The 27,119-nt window shown below is 39.8% G+C and overlaps 1 protein-coding gene across 4 annotated transcripts in view; it reads right to left on the bottom strand.

Annotated features, from left to right (window-relative positions):
• Positions 1-27,119, bottom strand: part of RBKS (ribokinase) — a 132,894-nt gene that overhangs the window by 79,289 nt on the left and 26,486 nt on the right. For 3 of the 4 annotated variants that reach the window (XM_061155069.1, XM_061155066.1, XM_061155067.1), the window contains exons 2-5: positions 22,813-22,945; positions 10,577-10,640; positions 9,543-9,605; positions 6,201-6,365 (exon numbers count right to left, since the gene is read on the bottom strand). In XM_061155069.1, coding sequence (XP_061011052.1) covers positions 6,201-6,365; positions 9,543-9,605; positions 10,577-10,640; positions 22,813-22,945 — 425 coding nt within the window. Of the gene's footprint in view, positions 1-6,200; positions 6,366-9,542; positions 9,606-10,576; positions 10,641-22,812; positions 22,946-26,562; positions 26,728-27,119 lie in introns of those variants that run through there. The other variant, XM_061155068.1, reaches the window with a different exon arrangement.

Below are 27,119 nucleotides of genomic sequence, written 5' to 3' on the forward strand. Positions count from 1 at the left end.
AAACCCACTGAATCAGAGTCTCCGGGGGTGAGGTCAGTGAGTGTGCACAGTAACAAGTTCTGCAAGTGGCTCTCCCATGGTTAGTTTGGTGCTGATCCATCCACGTTCCTGGGGAAGATGTGTATCCATACGTGGCTAGTGAAAGCTGTCCACTCCTGCCTGGGGAAGCGAGCTGGTGTATGGCTGCACCTTCTTTGGTCTTACTCAACATTTTGGTTTGGTCGGTGGATGTTGACCAGCGGTTTGTAGGCCAATGCTATTCCCACATTTTCATTATTTTAGAATCTAGAATGTCCACCCACAGAAATTCTATGGTATATTTTTGGCTGCTCATATTTTTGCACAGGGCTATTGCGAAGCTTAAATTAGAAAATGGATGTAAAAGCCCTGTGTAAACTGTAAATTCTTGTATAAAAGTAAAGGATTATTACTGTTATTATATTGTCCTTTAGCATAGCCCCATACCCCCGCCTGTCCACCCATCTTGTCTGCCTTCTGTTGGACTTTGGATCCTGGCAAAAATCTCTCTCATTGGTTTTCCCACCTCAGCAAGGTCTCAGAAATGTCAATTATGCATAAAGGCCGTCATTGCCCAGTATTCTAAAACACTCATTTAGTTCTTAGGTTTTCAAAACAAATATATTATTCCCTATTTTCTTCAGGCATAGAGTTGAAACACCATTGTTCATCCTATCCGATCCTCAGTTCTGCACCCAGCAGCTCTGAGCGCAGGTTAGAGCCAGCTGTCAGGCAGGATGGAACAACTGGACAGAGTCATTTTTCTTATAAAAGTTCCATTTTATTGCAAAAGAGCCTTGATCTAGCAATTCCTTTTCTAAACCTGTCCTACACACACATACCCAGGCCTGCAAAGATAAGGTACAGTAGTGTTCATTGAGCTCTGCTTGTAACAGAAAAAAACAAAAGAAACTAAGTATCTATCAGAGTAGATAAAAAATTATGACAAATACTCCCTGCTGCTACTCAAAAAAATGAAGCAGATCTCTGTTTTGTCATAGAAAGGCTTCTATAATTTATTTATAAGTTAAAAAAAAGTATTATAGTAAAGTCTGTGGTAAGATCCCCCTTTTTTTAAACAAAAGAAATAAAATATAACTCTATGTGTATTTATATTTATACACCTACACAGAAGAGAAAAAAGTCTGAGAGATTACTCACTAAATTAATAAGTGATTAGTTACAAAAGGCTGAGAATAAATCTGACCACAGATTAGCTGCATGCAGCTAATATATATATACCATGCAAAGACATAATTCTTAAAATATATATAATATTTCACATCAAAAAACAAGTACACTCTGAGTGAAATGATATAATGTCTTGGCTTCATTTCAAAATAATCCAAGGGTATAAGTGAAACTAGATTGGCCAAGTGTTGATAATTGTTGAAGCTAGTATATATGGGTTTACCATGATATACTCGCATATATTTTAACTTTTTCACCATAAAAAAACAAATTTTAAAGAACAGTTACATTGAATTTTAAACAATAATTGCTGGATTGAGAAACTCTGCAATTTAATTTGACTGTAAATACTATATAAAAACCAGTCAAACCTTATTTGCTTATAGCTTACTAAGGGGAAGCATTCTTACCAAAAGAAATTGAATACATAGGATTAGAGTCCAACTAATAACTAAATTTAGGAGAAAAGTGAAAACACCATAAAGAAAGGATCCTTTTTGGCTCATGCTACCATAAATAAGCATGGATACTTTACCATGATGAAAAAATGAAGAATCAGTAGATGGAGCTCATCAAAGAAGAATGCAAATTTCTAATAGTCAAGATGGGAAAGAAAATGATGTCATCCTGGAACCATGTGAAACTAGAGAACACAGGATGTGCAATGCCATGGAGTAACTTGGAGCTGCAGAGGTGACAGACAGTACCCAACAGTAATTATTATTCATTACCACGTACAATGGACTAAACTCCCGATTGTCTTAGCCTGTCGATGGCTGGCACAATAATATCAGTGAGGAACTGGTGAGGCCCAGGGAGGCAACTGTACGGGCAAAGACAGGAAAACGAAGCTGACTCTTAATGATGTCAGCATGAAAGGCAGAGGCTGGATAGTTAAGAAGGCCCTAAGAGCGAGCTCAGGGAAACAGGAGAAGACATCACCCTAAGTAAAGAAACCATGGGAGAGCTGGGCTACCCAAAACACTGGCTAGGCAGTCTCTCACTCTCGAGCGTCTTCTCTGTGACTTGAGCAACAAAAACACCCAAAGCTTGGGCGATGTGCTGAACCATGTCATCAGAGTCGAGGTGGCCAGCCAAGAAGCCTGGTCTGCTAAATGGAAAAGGGCTAAAGTGGCATTAAAAGATATTTTGTATCCTACCTAGAATTTAATTTCTTGGCGATCTTACAATTTCAATTATTTATAATTGTTCCTGTAATGTTCCATTTGCTTTAAAATGGATATAAAGGCCAGAACCAACATGCATAATTTCATCACAAGCAGCTGCAGCGCCAGCTCTGCCGTGGGCCTCCCTCACAACACTGCGGCCTAGACAGGAGAGGGCTGCAGAGGGATCTCAAGTCATTTTTGACATTGCAGGTGTTGCGTAAGACCAATTCTTTCATTTTGGTAAATTCTGAGACAGTATATTCAAAGATGGAGGGGGGACTTTCTTCTCTGTATTTTAACACCTGATATATAATCCAATTATACAATGTGTTTAAGTCAAACCTCACTGCTTGTAGAGATAAGGGAGTTGTGAAATAAACCCATGGCAATGGGTTTACTGTTGTCAATGGATGACGACCATGATTTTACCATCTTTCTTGTAGATGGAATAATGCTGATCAGCACCTATGCCAGCCCTGGGCAATGGACAGGACACTCAGTGCTCAACAGACCTTCATGCTCTGCCTGCTCTGCTCTGTGACCAGCCCACTCTCACATTACATTAAAGGAATGTGAGGGCTCTTAGTCTGATTCCCATGTTTCACGGAAGAAGCTGAGGCCCAGTGCGAGGGACTGAAGTACTTGCACGAGGTCCTCCATTTGGTAAGTGATTCGATTCTGAATTCAGAGCCATACTTCATGACTCCCAAACCAGTGCTACTTCTATTGTACTATACACTTCTCTCAGGTGAGAATGAAGACACATTAAATTCAAACACACACACACCCACACCACTCATAGTATAGAATCTAAGCCATGTCTGACTGATAAGTACCAAATGGGGACCAACTGGATACTAGACAAAGGCACATGTGTGCGCGGTTGCTTGTGTACGTGTTTTATGTGGGCAGGTAGGGGACACACTGCCGAAAACACTGTAGGGTCTTGTCTCTGTGACTTAAGCAGTAATAACACTGAAAGCTTAGGCTACATGTTGGAGAGTATTACAATTCATTGGTTTCACTTTTCTAGAGATACTTTTCATAAAGGCTCAGTTCCTTGAAATCAATGGGACGCGACAGTTTCTTTATTTAAAGTTTGCCCTGTAATAGCCAGGACATGGAAGCAACCTAGATGCCCATCAGCAGAAGAATGGATAAGAAAGCTATGGTACATATACACAATGGAATATTACTCAGCCATTAAAAAGAATACATATGAATCAGTTCTAATGAGATGGATAAAACTGGAGCCCATTATACAGAGTGAAGTAAGTCAGAAAGATAAACACCAATACAGTATACTAATGCATATATATGGTATTTAGAAAGATGGTAACGATAACCCTATATGCAAGACAGAAAAAGAGAAACAGATGTATAGAACAGACTTTTGGACTCTGTGGGAGAAGGCGAGGGTGGGATGATCTGAGAGAACAGCATTGAAACATGTATATTATCAAGGGTGAAACAGATCGCCAGTCCAGGTTGGATGCACTGGGATGACCCAGAGGGATGGGATGGGGAGGGAGGTGGGAGGGGGGATCAGGATGGGGAACACATGTAAATCCATGGCTGATTCATGTCAATGTATGGCAAAAACCACTACAATTTTGTAAAGTAATTAGCCTCCAACTAATAAAAATAAATAAAAAAAAATAATAAAGTTTGCCCTAGGACACAGAACTTGGGTCTTGGAGTCTGGAATTATGGTTTCTACAGTGACCTTGGTTGAGCTAATTACTTAACCTCTCCGAGTCTATCTTCTCCTCTTTAATCTTGGAGAATAATGTGTGCCTTACTTTGTCATGAGGCTTTTCTGAGGATCAAATATGTATGAAAGTGCCTTCTAAACTGTAAAGTACATATAGGTACAGGTATTACTAGTCCCAGTATTACAATATAAGAAAGATCATGCAGAATTTTAATGAGGCATGCTGGCTCTCAGGAAAAATGTGAAGTAGACTAGGTGGGCTGTAGCTGTCCATCACCTACTCCCACCCTTTCCTGATGCCCCAGGTCCTCCAGCTCCTCAACAGAAAAATTGCCTGGCAGATAACAGAGGAAACATTGCTGGACCCCAACCAAATGACCGCCCAGGTCAGGCTGCCTGCCCATCCAGATAACTCTAGCCTCACCTGTGAAAGGTTAGCTCTTCAACTGTGGTTGCTATACCTTTCTCTCCTCCACAAGCTGGGTAGGTAACAGGCTATTAGACTAGGACAGAAGGAAGAGTCATCTCTGAGAAGCAAGGGATAGCAGGAAAAAAAGAGAAGTTACATGAGAACATGCTTTGACCTACACAAGGAAAGATAGGAGCTTGAATGAAGTGGCTCGTTGTACGCACATCACCTGATTACGATGAGTGCAGTGTGGAGAATGCTCACCATAAGCCTTGGACTTTATCTGTGGCGCCCTGAGAAAATGTAACCAAATGAGTTTTGGCTTAAAATTCTTTCTGACAGCTTTGAGTCCATTAGAAATACATTAAATGTCAGTGAGAATTTGCCACAGCATGTTGTCTTGCCAAGAGGAAATTTGTTAAATCAGGACATACATTTTAAAATTCTCCACAAAATCATTTTGGTAACTTATTTTCCATTTATTGCTATGTAGAACACTTCCACTTTGAGAGAAAGCACTTATTATAAACACACACATACTTTTCTCTTCCTTCTTTTTTTCCTTTTTGTCTTGATGAGAAAGTTGGATCTGGAAAAGTCAGTGTGGTTCTCTCCCTATTTTCTTCTTAGTATAAGTCACAAAACTATGGCCACAATAGCAAGAAGAAGTCACTGTCTTAGATAAGTGGCTACTTTTTATTTTGATTTTTTTCACCAAAAGGTGCTGAGATCAGGATATTATCCTAATTTTAATTTAAAAAAAGAAGTGAAAGAGGGAAGAAAATTGGTGTCTACTGAGAAGTACTACACCAAACTTGGCATCCTATTTTATTTCATTCTTAGAACAATTCTGTAGGGGAGTATGTCTATATGCATTTAACAGTTATGGCTCAAAAAAATCAGATAATTCTGCTAAGACTATAAAGCTAAAAAGGAACAGAAATGGGATTCTAACTCAGATGATTTCCTATTAGTCAGTGGTAAAAAAAAAAAAAGAAGCAAACAAACTCTTTAGATTTTTTTCAAGTTTGTTATATGTTGGGGGTGAGAGAAGGGGAGTGGGTGAGAGAACAGATGAATCAAGATTAACCACGAGTTGACAACTGTTGAAGCTGCATGATGGGTTTCCTTATAGAATTCTGCCTGCTTTTGTGTGTTTGAAAACTTCCAAAGAGTAAGATAAAACAAAACAAAAAGAGCTACTTAAAGGACACTGACAACATAGAAAATATTACATATAAATAATCTTTTGTTGTTTTTAGAAAAGATGATAAAGTTTTACAAAAAGGAGGAAGATTTAATCTTCAGTCCTTGAGATGTTTATCCAAGTGTACCTGGGCAGTGATTATCCATGACCTGCAGCCTAAACTCTTCTTCTCAGAATGGAACTCATTCTACTACGTAGGGTATATCTTGGACAAGGGGCTCTTTCAGAGATTCCAGTTACTACTTGAATTATTTCTGCTAACTAGACTGGAGATTTATATTTCAGAATATCAGAAATGCTACTCATGTTATTTTCCCCCTCCCCATTTGTAAGGTTTTCTAACATTATTGAGAATTACAAGAAGACAGTGAATCTCAGAATGGGAGAAAATATTTTACTGCAGAAAAATATGGCATTGCTTAACTTGAAAGGTTAACTTTCACTGAGACAGTGATAAAAGCTTTTATAGAAAGGACAAATGTGTAAAATTACCTCCATTGCTGTGGGCTATTCTCAGGGCTTCCAAAGAAGTTGCAGGAGTTACTTCTAGCTGGCAGATCATTACTTTGGCTCTGCTAATGGCACTGGCTGCTTCCCTCAGGTCTTCTGTATTCAAAAGTAAATTTGCTCCAGCTACTATAACGATGATATTCTGGCCTATAAAGAATTTCTAGACGTTTATATTAAAAATCAAGCAAAATCAAGCAACAACATCCTGCAGTGTTACATTCACCCTTAGAAAATCATTATATACAAAAATGTGTTATAAGTATGAATTTTAATATTTCTAAGACATTCAGGTTAAATTTTGTATTCCCCATGGATAGTCTTTTATATCTCTGTAGGAATCATATTATTCTGATCATCATGAGCAAAATCTCAAAAAAAAAAAGATTTCCCTTTCAGTTTCTTATGTACACAGAATGTTAGCTGATAAATTATATATAACATACTTAAAATAGTTTCTCTTATGGGAAATGGCTGATACAATGTATATGGTAAAGATTCTGAATCCTAAATGACAGATGTCATAATGATGAGTATAAACAGGAAGAAGCTTGCTTAACGCTAAAAACTAGCATGCAGTCAGTTCACATGTATGTCTCAGGGTATTCTGAAAAGTGTTTTCTATAAATCAAAACACATTTTATAATACTGAACAGATAAAGTCTGTACTAGGTTAGTAGGGAGACAGAACAGAAGCAGGACTGAGGAATCTTGCATGCTCATCACTTGGAGCCACTCTCTACAGTCCAACCCAAGTCGGGGAGGGGTGGTGGTGCATTTTCTCTGTCAGGTGAACTCTCCAGAGCTGTGCTGTCCCTTAGGGTAGTCATGAGTACAAGCCACATGTGGTGACTGAGCCCTTGAAATGTGGCTTGTCCCAACTGAGATGAGCTTCAGTTGCACAATACATAGCAGATTTCAAAGACTGAGTAGTAAGAAAAGAAGGTAACATATCTCATTAATTTTAAAGAACATTTTGATTGCATGTTGAAAGGATAATATTTTGGATTAAGTCAATATATTAAGATTAATTTTACCTGGTCCTTTTTACTTTTTAAAATGTGACTATAAAGGTGGCTCAGTGGTAAAAAGTCTGCCTGCCAATGTAGAAGATGTGGCTTTGATCCCTGGGTCAGGAAGATCCCTGGGAGGAGGAAATGTCAACCCACTCCAGTATTCTTGCCTGGGAAATCCACAGACAGGAGAACCTGGCGGGCTACAGTCTATGGGGTCACAAAGAGTCAGACAAAGAGTCAGACTTAGAGACTAAACAACAACAAAGGAAAATGTAAATTTATGGATATTATTTGCATTATAGTCTATAGGACAGCCTGACTCAGAGGGATGGGCTGCAGCAGTCTTCTGTGCTCTAGGCTGTTTGTGCTAATTGTGTATAGACATGACCTAAAAATCTCTTCCGACTACAGAACATGTGCTAGTCTGTCATCTTACCACAGGTATGTATGTTGACCAAGGAGGACTTGATAACATGGGGATGGTTCAGGGTAAACCCAATCTCAGTACTGGAAAAATTCAAAGTACCTGCATCCTGGAAGACAGCATACCTCCTCTCCTTTCTGCTCCAGTGGCTTCATTCTCTCGGCCACACTCCACTGCTGCTCTGTGTTGCTGATGGGTTTGGCCTGGCTTTGGCTGATGTGCAACAAAGCCCGAGCCTACAGCTGTCTGGTGGACACTGTCATATGGCTAGCTCATTCTTACCTCAAATTTAACTTGTCAGAACCACTCCTCACCCCTCCACTTAAAGATGCTGCGTGTGGCCTCTCTGGGTATCTGTGTTAGCTCTTATCCCATATGCTATAAACCAGACTAAGTCTACTGTAATAGGCAGCCCATACACAATACTAAATTATATCTTTGCATGGAAAACGTGGTATTGTGTCATCCAGATAAGGAAGAAACAGAACTTGACGATATCCCTGGAAACCTTCCCCCCCCCCGCCCAACTACTGAAAAAGAGGATTCAGACAGGGAATGAGCTGTTGTTGGCAGTGATAATTACATAAGATATGGCTTAAAGTAATGGACACAGACTGTTGTTAGAATGAAAACTTTCGCCTACTGTTTTTAAGTGAAATATATTTTTGGGGGGTTGTTACTGCAACTTTGAGATCACTAAAGTAGACTAAAAATACCATAATTTCTGTGGTAAATGATTTTGTGAAACTGCATTATAAATAAAAGACATATTGGGATAGTTCAGTTCGCTCAAATCCTAATTTAATATAGTATACTCTGACTCCTCACAGTGCAGTAGGTTCTTCTGTCCTAGGAGCTCCATGAAATGCTTGGCCCTTCTGAATATTGTGTGTGTGTGTATGTGCCCAGTCATGTCTGACTCTTTGTGACCCCATGGACTGTAGCCTGCCAGGCTCCTCTGTCCATGGAATTTTCCAGGCAAGAATACTGGAGTAGGTTGCCATTTCCTACTCTGGGAGATCGTCCCGACCCAGGGATTGAACCCTTGTCTCCTGCATTGGCACGTGGATTCTTTACCACTAGCACCATTCAGAGGGTGGTGGGAAGCCCTCTGAATATTGACTCTGATTTAAAAAAATCTTATGTAGGTGTTTTTATACTTCAAATAGTTGGCAGAAATTCTAAAAACTTTCCTTGAGGGTAAAGAGAAGTTACTGGTTTTTTTGACGGCAACTTGCGGCATGTGGGATCTTTGTTCCCCAACCAGGAATCGAACCTGCACCCTCTGCAGTGTAAGCATGGATTCTTAACCACTGGACCATCAGGGAAGTCCTGGAAAGTTACTGTTTTTAAAAGACACATTTCAGCTATTGTAAGGTCCTGTGACAGATATCGTTGTATATATAGACTTTTGAGATTTGATTGCTGTTTAAAGAGTAGACGAAATTGAACACTAACGACAAGTTATAAGCAATTGGTTGCTGCCATTTGCTCAATAAATATTCTATAAATATGATTCATCAACTTTCCTTTGCACCTATCTATTTACATGTATTTACTTAGTAACTGAAGTGACAGATGAATACTTAACTACTTTTAGAGACAAATATCAATTCTGGGTTCACATGAAGGGTAATGGGATGCTACAGAATATAAGTATAATTTTGAGGCAACTATATCACTTCATTTGTATTGGACGGACAGTTTTGTATTTGAGCGATCAACTCTGGAAGTATAAATAAAGGGAAACATATATATTTACATTGGAAAGACCATACATTAGGCCTTGGAGTGGTGGGTATGGTAAGAGATCCACAGGAATAGAGTAAAAAATGGATGTTTCTGCTCTAGTTCTGGAAACGATACTCCAATGTGCAAAACATATACCTTCATTATCGACAATGATAGAAGCAGCTCCTGTCGCAGCATCTTTAGTCTGATATGTAAATTCTAAAAGAAAAAAGAAATCATCACGTATGTACAGCCTGGCAGGGATAATCTATTTTTTAACAATTTCAATGCAACACTAATCCTTGGAAAAACTTTTTAACCTTTAACCATCTGGAATGATAAAAAAGAAATAAGTAATTAGTGCTAATTTATACCCATCACCTACACAATGAGGAACATACAAGTCTTCACACTTAGTTGTGCCTTTTTTCTACATTAGTGGCAGCCCAGCAAACCACCCCCGCTTCCAATTCCTTCAGATTATTCACATTTGTACATGTGCATTTTCCTAGACCACCATATTTCTTTTCTTCCGTGAAAGAAATGACAGACTTGAGATGAAAGACTAAAGGTCAAACTCATAAAATGAACTTGTTTGATTCTCTTCATTTTCATAAGCTTTGCATCTCATCAAGGATTATGGTCTGGCGCGTAAATGGAAATGTTGATCAGGCAGCCTTTGGCAGCAGCAAAGAGCCCTGAACTGGAGCCAAAGACCTGCATTCTAGTCCTAGCTCTGGCTCCAGCTTAGCTGTGTGCTCTTGGACACATTCAGAACCAATCTGGCCTTCAGTTTTCTCTCTTGTAAAATGATGGTATCAGCATCAGTGGTTTCTCAGATCATTTCCAGCTATGACATTCAATGACTTTTCTTAAAATATCTTCTGTGAATGCAGCACCTGTTTTCTCTTGTCACCTACTTTTGAAACATTTCTATGAGATGAAGGTTTGTAACCTCCTACCATTTTATTCCCATCTGGAGAAATGTATATGAAAGAAGTAACCAAAGGGTAGTCAAGCAAGACTAGACAAAGCTGAGCATAAAAATTCTCTGGCCACCAGGGGAGGATCTAATAACTCTATTCTACATTCGACTTTTCTTATAACCAGATTCCAGAAGAAAGTTATAAAAACTAACTTTAAGAAAGATGAAATTTAAAAAAAAAAAAAAAAGAAAGATGAAATTTTACCTGTAGAAATATCATTCTGTTTTAAGTTTTCTATATAATCATTGCCAAAGGAATCTTTGCCAACCTGTACCAAAGAAATGATGAACATTAGATGTTTTACACTTAGTAAAATGCTACAATGTAGTTTTTAGAATACTTAGCATTTTAAAAGGGCATATCTGCATGGTACTTTATAAACATTAACTAATTAATCTTCTTAATGTAAGACACTAGACTTGATTTCAACCCAAAGAATTTTTATATATTAATATTCCATTTATATCCTGCCTAAAATGTGAAGCATTTAATGACTGTCACAAGTTCCATAGCTTCATTCTCAATTTGATCTGTTCACATGAAAATTCCCATTGTGATAGAGCTGTCCACCATCAACAATCCTCAATATTTATGAAGAATCTCAGTTATTCATACTATATATCTGTACTATCTATAGTATATACTAATATACTATAAATCACTATACATGAAGACAACTTTGGAATGACCTGCCTGGTGTTTTAGAATCTTCTTTATCTTCTCCTCTGATCCTGACATGGGGGCAAAGAGGAGGGAATTTAAAAAGCCCTAGCTAACTTGGGTAAGTTGGTACAGTTGAATTCTGTTGTTTAGCATCCTAGCATGCATTCTGGTAATGATACTTCTGTTTTTCCTTTGGACTCTTCCAGTCATAGACAACATGAGTAAGGTGGCCTATTTGTTACAATTAGTCAATCTGTATTGACACATCATTATCACTTTAACTCCATAGCTTACATTCGGGTCCACTTGGGTATTGTACAATCTTTGGGTTTTGACAAGTGTATGACATGTACCCACCATTATAGTCTCATACAGAATTTGTTGTTGTTCAGTCACTAAGTTGTGTCCAGCTCTGTGCAACCCCATGGATTGTATCACACCAGGCTCTTCCGTCCTCCACTATTTCCTGGAATTTGTTCAAATTCATGTCCACAGAGTCGGTGATGCTATCTAACCATCTCATCTTCTGCCACCCTCTTCTCTTTTTGCCTTTAGGCTTTCCCAGCATCAGGGTCTTTTCCAATGAGTACACTCTTGCTCTTCGCATCAGAATATATATATAAAGCTATATATCTTATTCCTTTCATAAGAACAATATAGTCAACTGGGAGCATATCTATGCCTAGGTTCCAATGTTTATTGTATTGAAATGTGGACAATAAGCAATGGAGATCTGAGTCCTATTTAAAAAGGACTTAAAAAGTCCTTTTATTCGTGCATTGCAGAGTTGCACAGATGACTTGTGCAATGTTTTGTTGTTGTTGTTCAGTTGCTAAGTCATGTCTGACTCTTTGTGACCCCATGGACTGCAGATGCCAAGTGCCTTTGGCCTCCATCATCTCCCAGACTTTGCCCAAATTCATGTCTGTTGAGTCGGTGATGCTATCTAACCATCTTATCCTCTGCTGCCCCCTTCTCCTTTTGCCTTCAGTCTTTCCCAGCATGAAGGTCTTTTCCAGTGAGTCAGCTCTTTGCATCAGGTGGCCATAAAAGAATGCCATCTTCCCTATTTCCTCTCCCACAAAATGTCTTACACATTTATTTATTCTTCTGAATTTACTTTAAAAAAGGATGAGAGAAATGAACATCTCCCAATCTCCTTTGTTTACTTCTGACTCAAACGTAAGCCTCCTCCCCAGCAACTGGAAGTTGATAACCATAAGACCACTGACAAAATGTGGTCCACTGGAGAAGGGAATGGCAAACCACTTCAGTATTCTTGCCTTGAGAACCCCATGAACAGGCAAAAAGATATGACACTGAAAGATGAGCTCCCCAGGTCGGTAGGTGCCCAATATACTACTGGAGAAGAGTGAAGAAATGACTCCAGAAAGAATGAAGAGATGGAGCCAAAGCAAAAACAGTGCCCAGTTGTGGATGTGACTGGTGATGGAAGTAAAGTCAGATGCTGTAAAGAACAATATTGCATCGGAACCTGAAATGTTAGGTCCATGAATCAAGGTAAATTGGAAATGGTCAAACAGGAGATGGCAAGAGTGAACATTAACATTTTAGGAATCAGTGAACTAAAATGGACTAGAATGAGTGAATTTAACTCAGATGACCATTATATCTACTACTGTCAGCAAGAATCCCTTAGAAGAAATGGAGTAGCCCTCATAGTCAACAAAAGAGTCTGAAATGCAGTACTTGGGTGCAACCCCCAATATGATAGAATGATCTCTGTTCATTTCCAAGGCAAATACCATTCAATATCACAGTAATCCAAGTCTATGCCCCAACCGGTAATGCTGAAAAAGTTGAAGTTAAACGGTTCTATGAAGACCTACAAGACCTTCTAGAACTAACACCCAAAAAAGATGCCCTTTTCATTATAGGGGTCTGGAATGCAAAAGCAGGAAGTCAAGAGATACCTGGAGTAACAGGCAAGTTTGACCTTGGAGTACAAAATAAAGCAGGGCAAAGGCTAACAGAGTTTTGCCAAGAGAACGCATTGGTCATAGCAAATACCCTCTTCCAACAACACAAGAGAGAACTCTACACATGGACATAACCAGATGGTCAATACCGAATCAGATTGATTATATTCTTTGCAGCCGAAGATGGAGAAGCTCCATACAGTCAGAAGAAACAACAGCAGGAGCTGACTGTGGTTCAGATCATGAACTTCTTATTACCAAATTCAGACTTAAATTAAAGAAAGTGGGGAAAACCACTAGACTATTCAGGTGTGACCTTAATCAAATCCCTTACGATTATACAGTGGAAGTGACAAATAGATTCAAGGGATTGGATCTGATAGACAGAATGCCTGAAGAACTATGGACAGAGGTTCATGACATTGTACAGGAGACAGTGATCAAGACCATCCCCAAGGAAAAGAAATGCAAGAAGGCAAAATGGTTGTCTGAGGAAGCCTTAAAATAGCTGAGATAAGAGGAGAAGCTAAAGGCAAAGGAGAAAAGGAAAGATATACCTATTTGAATGCAGAGTTCCAAAGAACAGCATGGAGATATAAGAAAGCCTTCCTCAGTAATCAATGCAAAGAAATAGAGGAAAACAATAGACTGGGAAAGACTAGAGATCTCTTCAAGAAAACTAGAGATACCAAGGGAACATTTCATGCAAAGATGAGCACAATAAAGGACAAAAATGGTATGGACCTAATAGAAGCAGAAGATATTAAGAAGAGATGCTAAGAATACACAAAGAACTATACAAAAAAGATCTTCATGACCCAGATAACCATGATGGTGTCATCACTCACCTAGAGCCAGACATCCTGGAATGAGAAGTCAAGTGGGGCTTAGGAAGCATCACTACAAACAAAGCTAGTGGAGGTTATGGAATTTCAGTTGAGCTATTTCAGATCCTAAAAGGTGATGGTGTTAAAGTGCTGCACTCAATATGTCAGCAAATTTGGAAAACTCAGCAGCGGCCACAGGACTGGAAAAGATCAGTTTTCATTTGTCATTTTGGCAATGCCAAAGAATGTTCAAACTACTGCACAATTGCACTCATCTCACACTCTAGCAAACTAATGCTTTAAAATCCTCCAAGCCAGGCTTGAACAGTATGTGAACCACAAACTTCCAGATGTTCAAGCTGGATTTAGAAAAGGCAGAGGAATCAGAGGTCAAATTGCCAACATCTGTTGGATCATAAAAAAAGCAAGAGAGTTCCGGAAGAACATCTATTTCTGCTTTATTGACTGTGCCAAAGCCTTTGATTGTGTGGATTACAAGAAACTGTGGAAAATTCTTTAAGAGATGGGAATACCAGGCCTCCTTACCTGCCTCCTGAGAAATCTGTATGCAGCTCAAGAAGAAACAGTTAGACCCAGACATGGAACAACAGACTGGTTCCAAAGTGGGAAAGGAATACATCAAGGCTGTATATTGTCACCCTGCTTATTTAACTTATGTGCACAGTAGATCATGCAAAATGTTGGGCTGGATGAAGTACAACCTGGAATCAAGAGTGCTGGGAGAAATATGAATAACATCAGATATGCAGATGATACCACCTTTATGGGAGAAAGTGAAGAACTGAAGAACCTCTTGGCGAAAGCGAGAGTGAGAGAGTTGGCTTAAAACTCAACATTCAGAAAACTAAGATCATGGCATCTGGTCCCATCACTTCATGGCAAATAGATGGGGAAACAATGGAAACAATGACAGACTTTATTTTTTGGGGCTCCAAAATCACTGCAGATGATGACTGCAGCCATGAAGTTAAAGGACTCTTGCTACTTGGGAAAAAAACTATGACCAACCTAGACAGCATATTTAAAGGCAGAGACATCACTTTGCCCACAAAGGTCCGTCTAGTCAAAGCTATGGTTTTTCCAGTAGTCATGTATGGATGTAAGAGTTGGACGGTGAAGAAAGCTGAGCCCCGAAGAATTGATGCTTTTGAACTGTGGTGTTGGAGAAGACTCTTGGGCATCCTTTGGACTGCAAGGAGGTCAAACCAGTCAATCCTAAAGGAAATGAATCCTGAGTATTCATTGGAAGGACTGATGCTGAAGCTGAAACTTCAATACTTCGGCCACCTGATGTGAAGAACTGACTCATTGGAAAAGACCCTGATCCTGGGAAAAATTAAAGGCAGGAGGAGAAGGGGATGACAGAGGATGAGGTGGTTGGATGGCATCACTGACTGGATGGACCTGAGTTTGAGTAAACTCTGGGAGTTGGTGATGAACAGGACAGCCTGGTGTGCTGCAGTCCACAGGGTCACAAAGAATCAGACATGACTGAGTGACTGAACTGAACTAAACTGAACCAGGAGTCAGAGGAATAGAAGCCAAGTAAAGGAGTCATTTGGGCTACTCTGGTAGCTCAGACAGTAAAGCGTCTACCTACAATGCGGGAGACCTGGGTTCGATCCCTGGGTCGGGAGGATCCCCTGGAGAAGGAAATGGCAACCCACTCCAGTACTCTTGCCTGGAAAATCCCATGAACTGAGGATCCTGGTAGTCTACAGTCCATGGGGTCACAAAGAGTCGGACATGACTGAGTGACTTCACTTTCACTTTCAAAGGAGTCATTCATTGCCCATCACTGACAGCTAAGTGAAAGTACCTTGAAAACCACCGTGAATGCTACAAGGGCAAGACCCCTGGAATAATGACAGTTACAAAGAAATCCTCATGGGCATTGTTGGAAGCTTTCCCATTTTCCCTTCACACTTTGGCTGTCAAATGTGTGAAAACTTTAAATGTGGCCATGAGGCAAAATGGCGCTTGTGAGAATCAGTGCATCTGGAACTGAATTTCAGTTCTGCTATTATCCTAATTAAAATGCTTTACAGTTTGCTGTAAACTGTTCCACCTGACCCAGGCTGTAGGGTGGGACTTGTATGAGTTATCTCAGGCAGGTAGGAAGCCAAGATTTCTCAGCCTGAGGATGCCCAGGTTATACCCCAGACCAATTAAACCAGCCCCTGTGGCCGGTGGGACAGTGGCAAGGTCCCCAGGTGATTACAATGTGTGGCCTCCAGTCAAGGCTGCTGGTTGCATTGTTAGAGCTCGGAGAGTGTCTGGAAAGCTGTGTCTGAGTGGAAGTGAAGAGCGGGAGCATAGTCCTGCTTGGTTTCCATTGGGGGGTCAGCTCAGTGGGAGCCTGAAGGGACCTGCAGAATCTGCTGAGGGCAAGGGGCCCATCAGGGTCCAACACTGGCATTAAGGTACTGTAAAATCCGAAAGCTTTCTTTGGCTTGTGTTTGCTGACTCCAGACTGATTTTGACATGGCCCAGGCTTGCTTCCCCTTGCTTATATTTCTCCAAAACTCACAGTTGGCAAAATAGTAGGATTTCTGTTTTTCAGAGTGGTTAGTAGAGGCACTCCTAACTTGAATGGTCAGTGTTTGTGTTAAAAACATGCTGTGAGTACAATATATTTATGCCTATTTCCTTGCCTTCTACTTACAAGAACTCAGAAGTCCTTTCGTCTCTCCTCTACCTAATCAGACCTCACCTGTTTTTCAAGCATCAACTTAAGGCTTACCTTCTCGATTCTAGCCCTTGTTATTCCTTTCATTTCCAGAACTCCTACAGCATTCCTCATGGATACCATATAATTAAACACTTAATTGAATACCATCTTATCATGTTTGCCCAGTCCTAAAGTCTCGTCTTCCTAAAAGCTTACTGGAGACTCTAGCTTAGCATATATTTATCCCTCCCCCAGTCCTGTGCACTAAAGGTGTTCTGTAAGTATTTGATTGTCTTAATTGCTTGTCTGTTCATTTTCCTTGAATCTAGCTTATCATTCTTAAAAGGGACATGACTTACAGGCATCCAGACTATGCTGATTATGGCTACAGGAAGCTTCTAGCCAAGGTTTTTCTTTGAACAGCCTTCTTGAAGGCACCCTCACATTCTTTTGGTTGCAGCAGTGAAATACTTTCAGGAAGAAAGATTCTGGGAAAACCACATAGTCTGAGGTAGCCTGTGTCAGGCTGTTGCAGGTGAAAGAAGCCAAGTCAGCAGCAACTAGGGACAACCACTCACACATAAGCCAAGGTAACTTATGGAACTCAGGTGCTCTTCAGGAAATCCCAGGTTTCAGCCCTACCTGAACATTGTAGAATGGAACTTTCTGCAATCATGAAATGTTCTATATCTGTGCTGCCCAATACAGACACTTGAAAATGTAGCCAGCATGACTGAGGAACTCATTTTTTTTTCTTTATTTTTAATTGAAGGATAATTACAATGTTGTGTTGGTTTCTGCCATACATCAAAATGGATCAGCTATAGGTATACATATGTCCAATCCTCTGGCGCCTCCCTGCTACCTCCCTCCTATCCCACCCCACTAGGCTGTCACAGGGCCCGGTCTGAGTTCCCTGAGTCATACTGCCAATTCCCACTGGCTATCTATTTCACAAATGTTACTGTATATGCTTCCATGCTACCTCCATTTGTTCCACCCCCTCCTTCCCACCCTCTGTCCCCCTGTGTCCAGAAGTCTATTCTCTTAGGTTTGCATCTCCATTGCTGCCTTGCAAATAGGTTCATCAGTATCATCTTTCTAGATTCCATACATAAGTGTTAATATATGATATTTATTTTTCTCTTTCTGATGAAGAACTCAATTTTTAATTTCACTTGAATTACATTGAGATATAAATAGCCACATGTGGCCAGTGGCTAGTGTATTGGACAGTGCGGCTGTGGAGAGATGTGAATTAGGATCATGGAAAAGTAAAGGGCTGGATGGTGTTGGGAACAAGAGCAGTTCCTCATGCTGAGGGCACTGAGGTGCTTCATTCACTCCGAGGACTGGAAATATCTCTCTGCATCGAGGGAGGGCCACTTAGTGGCTTCCACAGTCCAGAGGTATGACCAGTGCTGAGGAGAGTAACTGCGGTTAGTGCAGTCATGATAACCAACACTGTCAAATGGGTGAGGAGTGATGGGCTGCTTGGAATCCTTGAATGGCAGAAAATATCTAGTAATTGCACCCATCAACATATACTTGAGGTAAATGAAACAGGGGACCAAGATAGCATACCCAGGGACACATGAAATGATATATACTGCTAAAAAAATGATCACATGTATTAAAACAGGTTCCTGAGTTTTAAAGTTAGAATACATGAAGATACAATTAACAGTAAATCTAAGTTGAACATAATTTAATCTTTGTGATTCAAGAGATTTTGTGGCTTTTCAGTGCCTGAGGGTCACAATGAACAGCATGTTGAAGAGACTATAAGCTGCATTTGTTGTCGCATAACAAAACTCAGCAGTTGCTTTTTTTTGGAGGAAAACCCTCATAGTAATTTTGTAACTTGTCATTTGTGGCTTTATCATAAAAGATGAAAGAAGAATACATAAAATTCCAGTTTATGCTGTCTGGTTGTTTAAATCCTAGATAAATGGGTGTTTACCCTTACTGAATGATGGCTTTTAACATGCAAAGTTAATGTTTCAATCTCCATTATCAGGCCTGCTTATCTGAGAGTGGTGGTGGGTTTGTGATAATCCAACTGTTTCTTCCATTCTTCCTATATGAGTCATATTGGTTAGGGTCATAGGATCCTAGTGTTTGAACATGCATTTCTATCAATACAGCCAACTAATTTTAGCCAGTTATCTTTCAACAGAGTTCAGAAAAGAGATTTCACTTCCTTATGTATATTATCTATAAAGGCCTGGTGACTTAGGTTTTGATCTTTGAAGATTAAAATCTCAGTGCACAATCAGTGGATTGTCCCACAGTAATCTAACATAGAGGGCTTCTCAGGTGACACTAGTGGTAAAGAACCCGCCTGCCAATGCAGAAGACTTATATAAGAGACTTAGGTTTGATCCCTGGGTCAGAAGATCCCCTGGAGGAGGGCATGGCTACCCACTCCAGTATTCTTGCCTAGAGAATCCCATGGACAGAGGAGACTGGTGGGCTACAGTCCATAGGGTCGCAAAGAGCTGGACATGACTGAAGCAACTTAGCACACGATCTAACATTTAGAAGGGTACTTTTATGGCTAACGTGATGGATACATTGCTTTTCAAGTTTTTTATGGTGAAGGATCAGGTTTCTGTTTTTTTTTTTTTTTTCTTTTTTTCATTTTCTATACATTATGAACTAATAATTTTTAAAATATAACAGTAAAATAAAAATACGAGTCATACAAAATACAAGGCCTAATTTATTACTGTTATATTCAATAGCTATAACGGTACCTTCAGATTGCTGAAAATGCTCCTAACTGCTTACTCTCAAGTTTCTGTACTGTCCTGATCAGTGACAGGTTGCCCTGAGGACCAGATTTTGAGTAGAACTGCTCTAACATACTGCCTCTGTCACAGACCTTTATGCCTTTAAAAAATAAAAAATTTTTATATTTGAGCACAGTGATTAAAAAATGTTGGGTTAGTTTCAGGTGTACATCAAAGGGTTCAGTGTATGCACATACATGTATCTATTCAAATTCTTTTCCCATTTAGGTTATTACAGAATACTGAGCAGAGTTCTCTGTGCTGCGCAGTAGGGCCTTGTTGGTTATCTATTTTAAATATGCATATGAATCTGACCATCCTTAAGAGAAAATAGATGACTGCTTATATGACAGTTTAGACTATCCCATTGTGTGAAGGAGGCGAGACCAGGTGATTTTGTGAAGGTCCTCCCTGTTTGCTGATTTGCTGTGTGGGTTGTCAGGGTCCACACCTGCTCATGGCTTCTTTCTACCCTCATGGGAAGCAAGGACCCTGGGCTCATGCTGGGTTATTGAACCTTGAGCTGTTTATCCTACCATGGTCCTCCTGAGCTGCTGGTTTTTGATGTTTAGAAATAACTTCCTTCTAACATTTGGCTTCAGTGGAATGGAGGAAGAGGAAATACTTAAATCGGGTAAGATCCGATGCAATGTATCCTAACAGGCTTTTTGCCCTGCCAAGTAGACCTTCATTTTCTATATCTGCCTGAATTTTTAATGTCAAAACATCACCTCCAATTATCCTTGGCCCATGACCTTGGCCCATGACTCAGTTGAGTACTGACTGCACAACTCTTAACTTCTGGAAGTCTTTCATTACACGTGTATCACTGTACCCATGTTGATGGATTCTTGTTTAGCAGCCCTCATCACAACTGAGAGACATTTCTCCTGAGTTCAGTGTAAGCTGTACCTGTGTCAACAAACAGTGTTCCTTCGTCAGAGCTCGAATCTGAGCTTGTTGCAAGGCAGTAGTAGAGAGGTTAATGTTGCTAAGAAAGCCATAGAACATTTTCTACCTGTTTTTCTTTTGCTTCATCTGTTCATTTTTATCTTGAGTAATTTAATGATTTTGGTTTTCTACTTGGAATTTGTTATCTTTAAGAAACTGCTATAAGGCAGTTAGGTTAATTTGCTCAATAAAAATATACCTCACAATTGAATGAAATATCATGATTAATGGTTAACAATAACTCTTATTACAAAGGATATTTTATTTTTATTTTTAAGAAGCCTAAGAATACAATGCAATTTGTTTAAGCTTAAATAAATCTACATCTAAAGGTCCCTCAGGGTATCTAAGCAAAGTAAACTTGTGCAGGTTTTAGATGAGGCCGTGTTTCCATGTCCTTTCAGTATAGACAATCAGGGTAAATTTCACTGTGGGGCTAAACAACAGACGACTAGATCAGGCACTGTAGACATAAAGAACTTTCAGAATTGTACAGGTGCTCACATAACCAGCACACACAGATCAGAATAAAACAAACAACACCACTGTTTAATCAACCTTCTTACTGGAGCATTTCCCAAAATACAGCCCTCTGTCTTCTATTCTGCTCACCTCCACTCCTATGGTTTAATGATTCATTTCCAAAGTTCCATTCCACAATTCAAATATTTCTATTTTGCATTTCTCTTTGCCTCAAGTTCAACAGACCTAAAATAAAACCAACCTCAAAATCTTTGAGTTGGATGAGATTGCAGGGGACATCCATTTTTGACTTTAATGGGCTACAGGAATAGCTTTTATAAAGCTTCCAACAGGGGGTTCTCTAAACTCTCCTTTCGTATCTCCAACTCTAGGGGACTCCCCTCTGCCCAGGGTACCCATTTTTGGTACCTTTCTTCCAATACCAGTACTAATTCTCTGTCCAGGTTTCCCAGCCATGGGAAAAAGAGGATGATACCATCCTCTTTTCACTTCCCAAGCCCCACTTAAAGCCTGCACCATCTGATTGTTCCCCAAACCCCCAATTCTAATCAGGTATAGGATGGGTCAGGCCTAATACTTTTAATCAGCTCCTTCTCCCAGTCCCATAATTCTTAGCACATAATAGGTCATCAATAATTAATTGCTAATTGATATTTTAAAAATATTAAAGAGCTCAGCCTTAGCAAGTGAAGGTTTCTTAATTTGAATTTTGTGCTTCATGTGATGTTTTTGACCAAATAGCCAGGTAAGAATTATATCATCAATTAGAATAAAGATATAGTTCCTTAGCAGATGAAGTGATAATTGTATACTTTATACATCATTTGAAGACTCCTGTGAAGAGAAAAGTGCTGTATACAATGGGAAATGACATTTCAGAGAAATTTTGGTAAAATCTACCCAGCTCACAAGAGAGAGATTATTCTTTTAAATTTCTCCTGTTTTTCTTATCCTCTACCGTGCAGACTCTAGCTAGCTTTCCTAAAGCAAATAAATGACTTTTCCCGTTATACCAATAATGCTAGCTAGCATCTTAAAATTTCATTAAAGATGCAAAAATGGAAACTTTGGCAGCAAATTTTGTTTTATTTTTAATAATTTCAGTAGAATGGCTAGAAACAGGATTTCCATATTTTATATGTCTTTTCTTAATATACCTGAAAACAGAACTAAAGATCAATATGTGCAGTTCATTAAGGCCCAGATTCCGTTCTGATCTGAGATATAGCATTAGAAGAAAACAGCTTAGAGGTGAGGAAACCACCAGTTATTAGACCAAGTTTCCAAAAGCCATGCTGCTGGAGTGAAACTTGCTAAAAACAAGATGATTCATGCCGTTGTTTAGAAGCTGGACCACAGTAACCCAACAGAGTAGGCTAATTCCCCTCACTTCTCACTCTCCAGTTATAAACTTGTTAAATTCAGGGAATGCAGCATTAAGTTATTTGAGGACTGCTACTTCCCAGAGGATTCAGTGAGGTAGAAACTAATACAAAGGACAAGGAAGATTACTCTCTCCTATTTAAATCTTTAAAAACAATGAGCCTCTCAAAGGCCCATACAGCTACTTAAACATGCAAGTACATGTACTTGTTTATAGCAGCACTGTTCACAACAGCCAAAAGGTGGGGAGAGCCCATCAACAGATACATGGATAAACAAACTGGTATATACAATGGAATATTATTCAGCCACAAAGGAATAAAAGTACTGATACATGTTATAAGGTAGATGAACCTTGAAAACATTATGCTCAGTAAAAGAAGCCAGACACAAAATGTCACATATCATATGATTCCATTTATAGGAAATATCCAGAATAGATAAATCCATAGAGACAGAAGGCAGACTGGTGGTTGCCAGGGGCTGAGGGGAGGGGGAATGGGGAGAAACTGCTTAATGGGTAAGGAGTTTTACTTTGAAATGATGGAAATGTTCTGGAACTAGATAGATATGGTGGTTGTATAACACTGTGAATATACTAAATGCCACTGAATTGCTCATTTTAAATAGGTTATAAAAAAAAACGAGCTCATGTCTTAACCAGGTTCTTGCCTCTAGAACCCTCTTCACTGTACTTTATGCTTACCTTGCATACCATGGATGTCTTTGCTCCGAGCCTAGCAGCTTGGACACACTGGTTGGCACCTTTCCCTCCAAAGCCAATAAAAAACTTATGTCCATGGATGGTTTCTCCAGTTTTTGGCAGACGAGAAGTAAGGCTATAATTTAAAAGAAAAAGAGGGGAAAAAAGCACATTGGTAACTGCAGTCAATTTGAGTTTTTCAGAAGACAGAGGGAAGTTTATCTGATGGAGCCCTGGTCTTAGCAGCCAGAACTGCAAACAGGAGCAAAAAAGATTCTCTTTTCCTTGAAGATAATATTCAGTAGTTTGTATCACTATCAAGAAGTCATCTGTTTGACAAAATTCCTCGCTCTCAAACTGCTGTAGCTCTACTTCAGGGCACAACTCTTAGAGTCTGTACTGCATCAGGGTTGTTATGGGTGCCTCTGTTTTCCTTCTCGTGGACCTCTAAGAGGGAAGTAACTTCATATTCCCCCTTCCCAGTGCCCAGCACAGAACTTTATTCACAGTGGGACTTAATAAATGGGACCAAGTTAATGTGTTCTGTACAGGTTTATCTAGTCACTTACAAGAAGGAGGAAGTGTGCTATAATTCTGGTAACCATGTGCAGAACCTAAGGAGAAGAGGGAAGTTGCAAATCCAGGCACGGAAGAATCTTATTTGTTTCCTTGGGGGTGGGGTGGAAGTAGGGTATTTAGATGGCAGGATTAGGTTTTAGTCCTAGTCCATCTTGTATACCATCCATTTCATGCACTGACTCAAAAAGAGCATTAATCAAAAAAAAAAAAAAAAAAAAAAAGGATTCTAAAGATCTTAGTTTAAAATTTTTACTATAGAAAATTCCAAACTTAAAACTATAGAAAATGTTATAATGACTTCCCCTAGCCCCATGTACCTATCACCCATATTCAATTATTGTCAACTCAAAGCCAATCTTCTTTCAGTTTGTACCTCTCTGACGTCTCCAAGTGCTAAGGAGTTTTACTGACATGTTACTGCCTAGTGAGGATAGTATTAAGTGAGGCAGAAAAAGTAAAAGACTTTCTCTAGGATAACATTAAAGATGTAAGATGTGAGGAAACAGTACCTTTGAAGAACAGACAACTTTAAAAGGAGAAGGAGTTCTGGGTATAGGGACAAGTAGAGAAGATAGACTCCAGTGGCATGAGGACTGCTCAGCTGGCCACAAAGAAGTGGGCCAAGGGCTATGCGCGTGTGTGCTAGGTCGCTTTAGTCATGTCCAACTCTTTGCGACCCTACAGACCGTAGCCCACCAGGCTCCTTTGTCCATGGGGTTCTCCAGGCAAGAATATTGGAGTGGGTTGCCATGCTCTCTTCCAGGGGATCTTCCCAACCCAGGGATTGAACCTGGGTCTCCTACATTAGCAGGTGGATCCTTTACTACTAGGGCCTGGAGCCAGCGGGGGAGAGAGAGCAGGCATTAACTAGGTTTAGACAAGAAAGAAAGGCCAAGAGATAAGTCCACAATAAGTCAACTGAGAACCTACTCTGCTTTAGCAGGTTAGAAATTTATATTCATTTCCCACATAGGCTGCAATCTAACAGAAGACAGTATCTTACTGAATTAGAGTAACAGAACAGTGCAGTTCCTCCAGGTCCCTAACAGCCTATTTGCAATGGGATGACATATGACTGATGCCAGGAACACATGATCATGTCAATAAAAACCAAGTTTGACCCGTGAACCTCCCTTATGAAGTTATAAAAGTCTCAATAAATTGGGCTAAAACATTGCTTGGTTCCCTAGCAATGCCCTGTCAAATATGGTTATTTGAGATTCAAAAGAGACTCATCAATACTTTGAAAACATCCCACTCTACTCCTCCCCTTTTCAATTCTATTTTTATCTTGGACTCTAAATGCATTTATAGTACCGATGGAAAAAATATACATCTACAAGGTTCACTTCTGAAAAAGGTACTCAATCAAGAGAAAAATGCTCTTAATGTAATGTTATTATCCTGTCATTTAATTTAGCAATGACAAGTGATGATGAGAGTTTGATTTGCATCAGAAATCTTAAGCACTTTAGGATTCTGTTATGAACAGGCAATGATGAGTAATCTGTGTGATTGAGTAACTGTGTGAATTCTTGGCTTATTGATGCTGCTACAAACAACATTCATAACAACCTTAAAAAGAAAAAAGTATCCAATGTGGCTAAAAACAGGCCGAAATAACTTAATTAGTAAGACTGTCACTAAAGAAACTTATGACTTCCACTATATTTATACTTAGATCTGGGTCACAATTCACTGGTTTGAATTAAGTGTATTTTTTATTATCAACTGTGGGAAATCATGAAAAACATATCACCAGATTATTATTGGGATGTACGTGTTTGTGGGGGAGGAGTGAAGTCAAGGGTACAGCGTGTATGTGTTTGACGTGGGAGCAGATGGCTGAGATTTAAACTTATTTCTAAACAACTTATACTAACACAAGCACTGTACTGATTTAGCCATCACTTAAATTTCTCACTCCTTTGGAATGCTACTATTTTCTTTTCTGTCTGCATCTCTGTTCTACTCTTATCTCTTCCTCCCCTCAGTTGTCACCTTTTCCAGCACGAGGACAGGGACCAATGTCTGTACCATCTTATCCCCATTTGCTGACTGGAGGAACCTTTGTAAGAGTCTCTTCTTGTCTCCGAAGGGCAGCAGAATATACCACCCCAAAACACAACTGTAGGAGTTGAGGACATGCCACTGCAAAATGTGCTGCTTTGGCATATTATCTGGAGTTGTGGGCACTTGAAAACCAGCAGATGCAGGGAGAGGTTTGCTCTGAACTCCCTTATCTGCCTATAGGAACTCAGCTGCCATCAATCCCCTTCCTGGAGATTGATCAACCAGACGGGATGGACTCTTGTCACAGGAAAGGAGAAGAGAAGTCAATACCGTGCCTAGACAGCCTTTCTCACAGACTATCACACCTCCCATCTATTTTTCTAAGGACCATCGGTTCATTTCAGTTCAGTTGCTCAGTTGTGTCCGAATCTTTGTGACCCCATGAACTGCAGCACGCCATCACCTCCCTGTCCATCACCAACTCCCGGAGTCCACCCAAACCCATGTCCATTGAGTCGGTGATGCCATCCAACCATCTCATCCTCTGTCGTCCCCTCTCCTCCTGCCCTCAATCTTTCCCAGCATCAGGGTCTTTTCAAATGAGTCAGATCTTCGCATCAGGTGGCCAAAGTATTGGCGTTTCAGCTTCGACATTAGTCCTTCCAATGAACACCCAGGACTGCCATCAGTCTGTCCTAAAAATCATTTACTCTCCCCTAAGGGTTCTACCAGGCTTCCCAGGTGACTCAGTGGTAAAGAATACACCTGTCAATGCAGGAGACGTGGGTTTGATCCCTGGTCCATGAAGATCCCCTGGAGGAAGAAATGGCAACCCACTTCAGCATTCTTGCCTGGAAAATTCCATGGACAGAGGAGCCTGGTGGGCTACAGTCCATGGGGTCGCAAAAGAGTCAGACATGATGCAGAGACTAAAAACAATGAAGAGACCTACCACTCCCCTCTCCCTTCCCTATTAAGATGTTATTTAATCCCAAATTCTAAGTCACCTTGTAGATTCATTTCTTCCCCTGGATATCTCCCATGTATATCTGAGGGATACATGTTACTGAATTTCTGTTTTCCTCTTGCTAATCTGTCTTTCACTACAGGGGTCTCAGTCAAGAACTGAGAAAGGTAGAGGGAAGGTGAGTATTTCCTCACCTACATCTCTTTTCCATGTCTCCCTTGTATGGCATCCTTTGTTTCTTCTTATTTGAAGATGTGGAGGTGTTGATGAATGGGGAAGAGGAGGCTGGGATGACTGTTCAATTGTCTGGCAATAACAATTCCATGTTTTACAAGACCTTGTCCACTGCATTCCCAATATCGGCAGCATTCCTTTTCTATTAATATAAGCAAGAACTGTAACTATCATTCTTACATTCAGACATTAATTCAACACATGTTAAATCAGTGTTTTCCAATGAACTTCCTACAGGGCAAAATCAGCTTGCTGACAAGATAAAATCTAACCATGATGCAAATAACAGAGGAGTGAAAAAAACATGTTACAGAATAAGATTAGTATAACCTGATTCATGTTTCTTAAAAGGAAAAAGATAATATGTATATATCCTCATATGATATGCAAATGTATAGAAAATGAAATGTTAATGACAGATATCCATGAGAAAGACGGGAGTGGGGAGCAAAAGTACACGGAAATGTATGTACCAAGAATATCTTTGTGTTTTGAGGGAAGCCACTTGTAACTATTT

The sequence above is a fragment of the Dama dama genome, chromosome 11 (assembly GCF_033118175.1).
Source record: "Dama dama isolate Ldn47 chromosome 11, ASM3311817v1, whole genome shotgun sequence".
Lineage (NCBI taxonomy): Eukaryota > Metazoa > Chordata > Mammalia > Artiodactyla > Cervidae > Dama > Dama dama.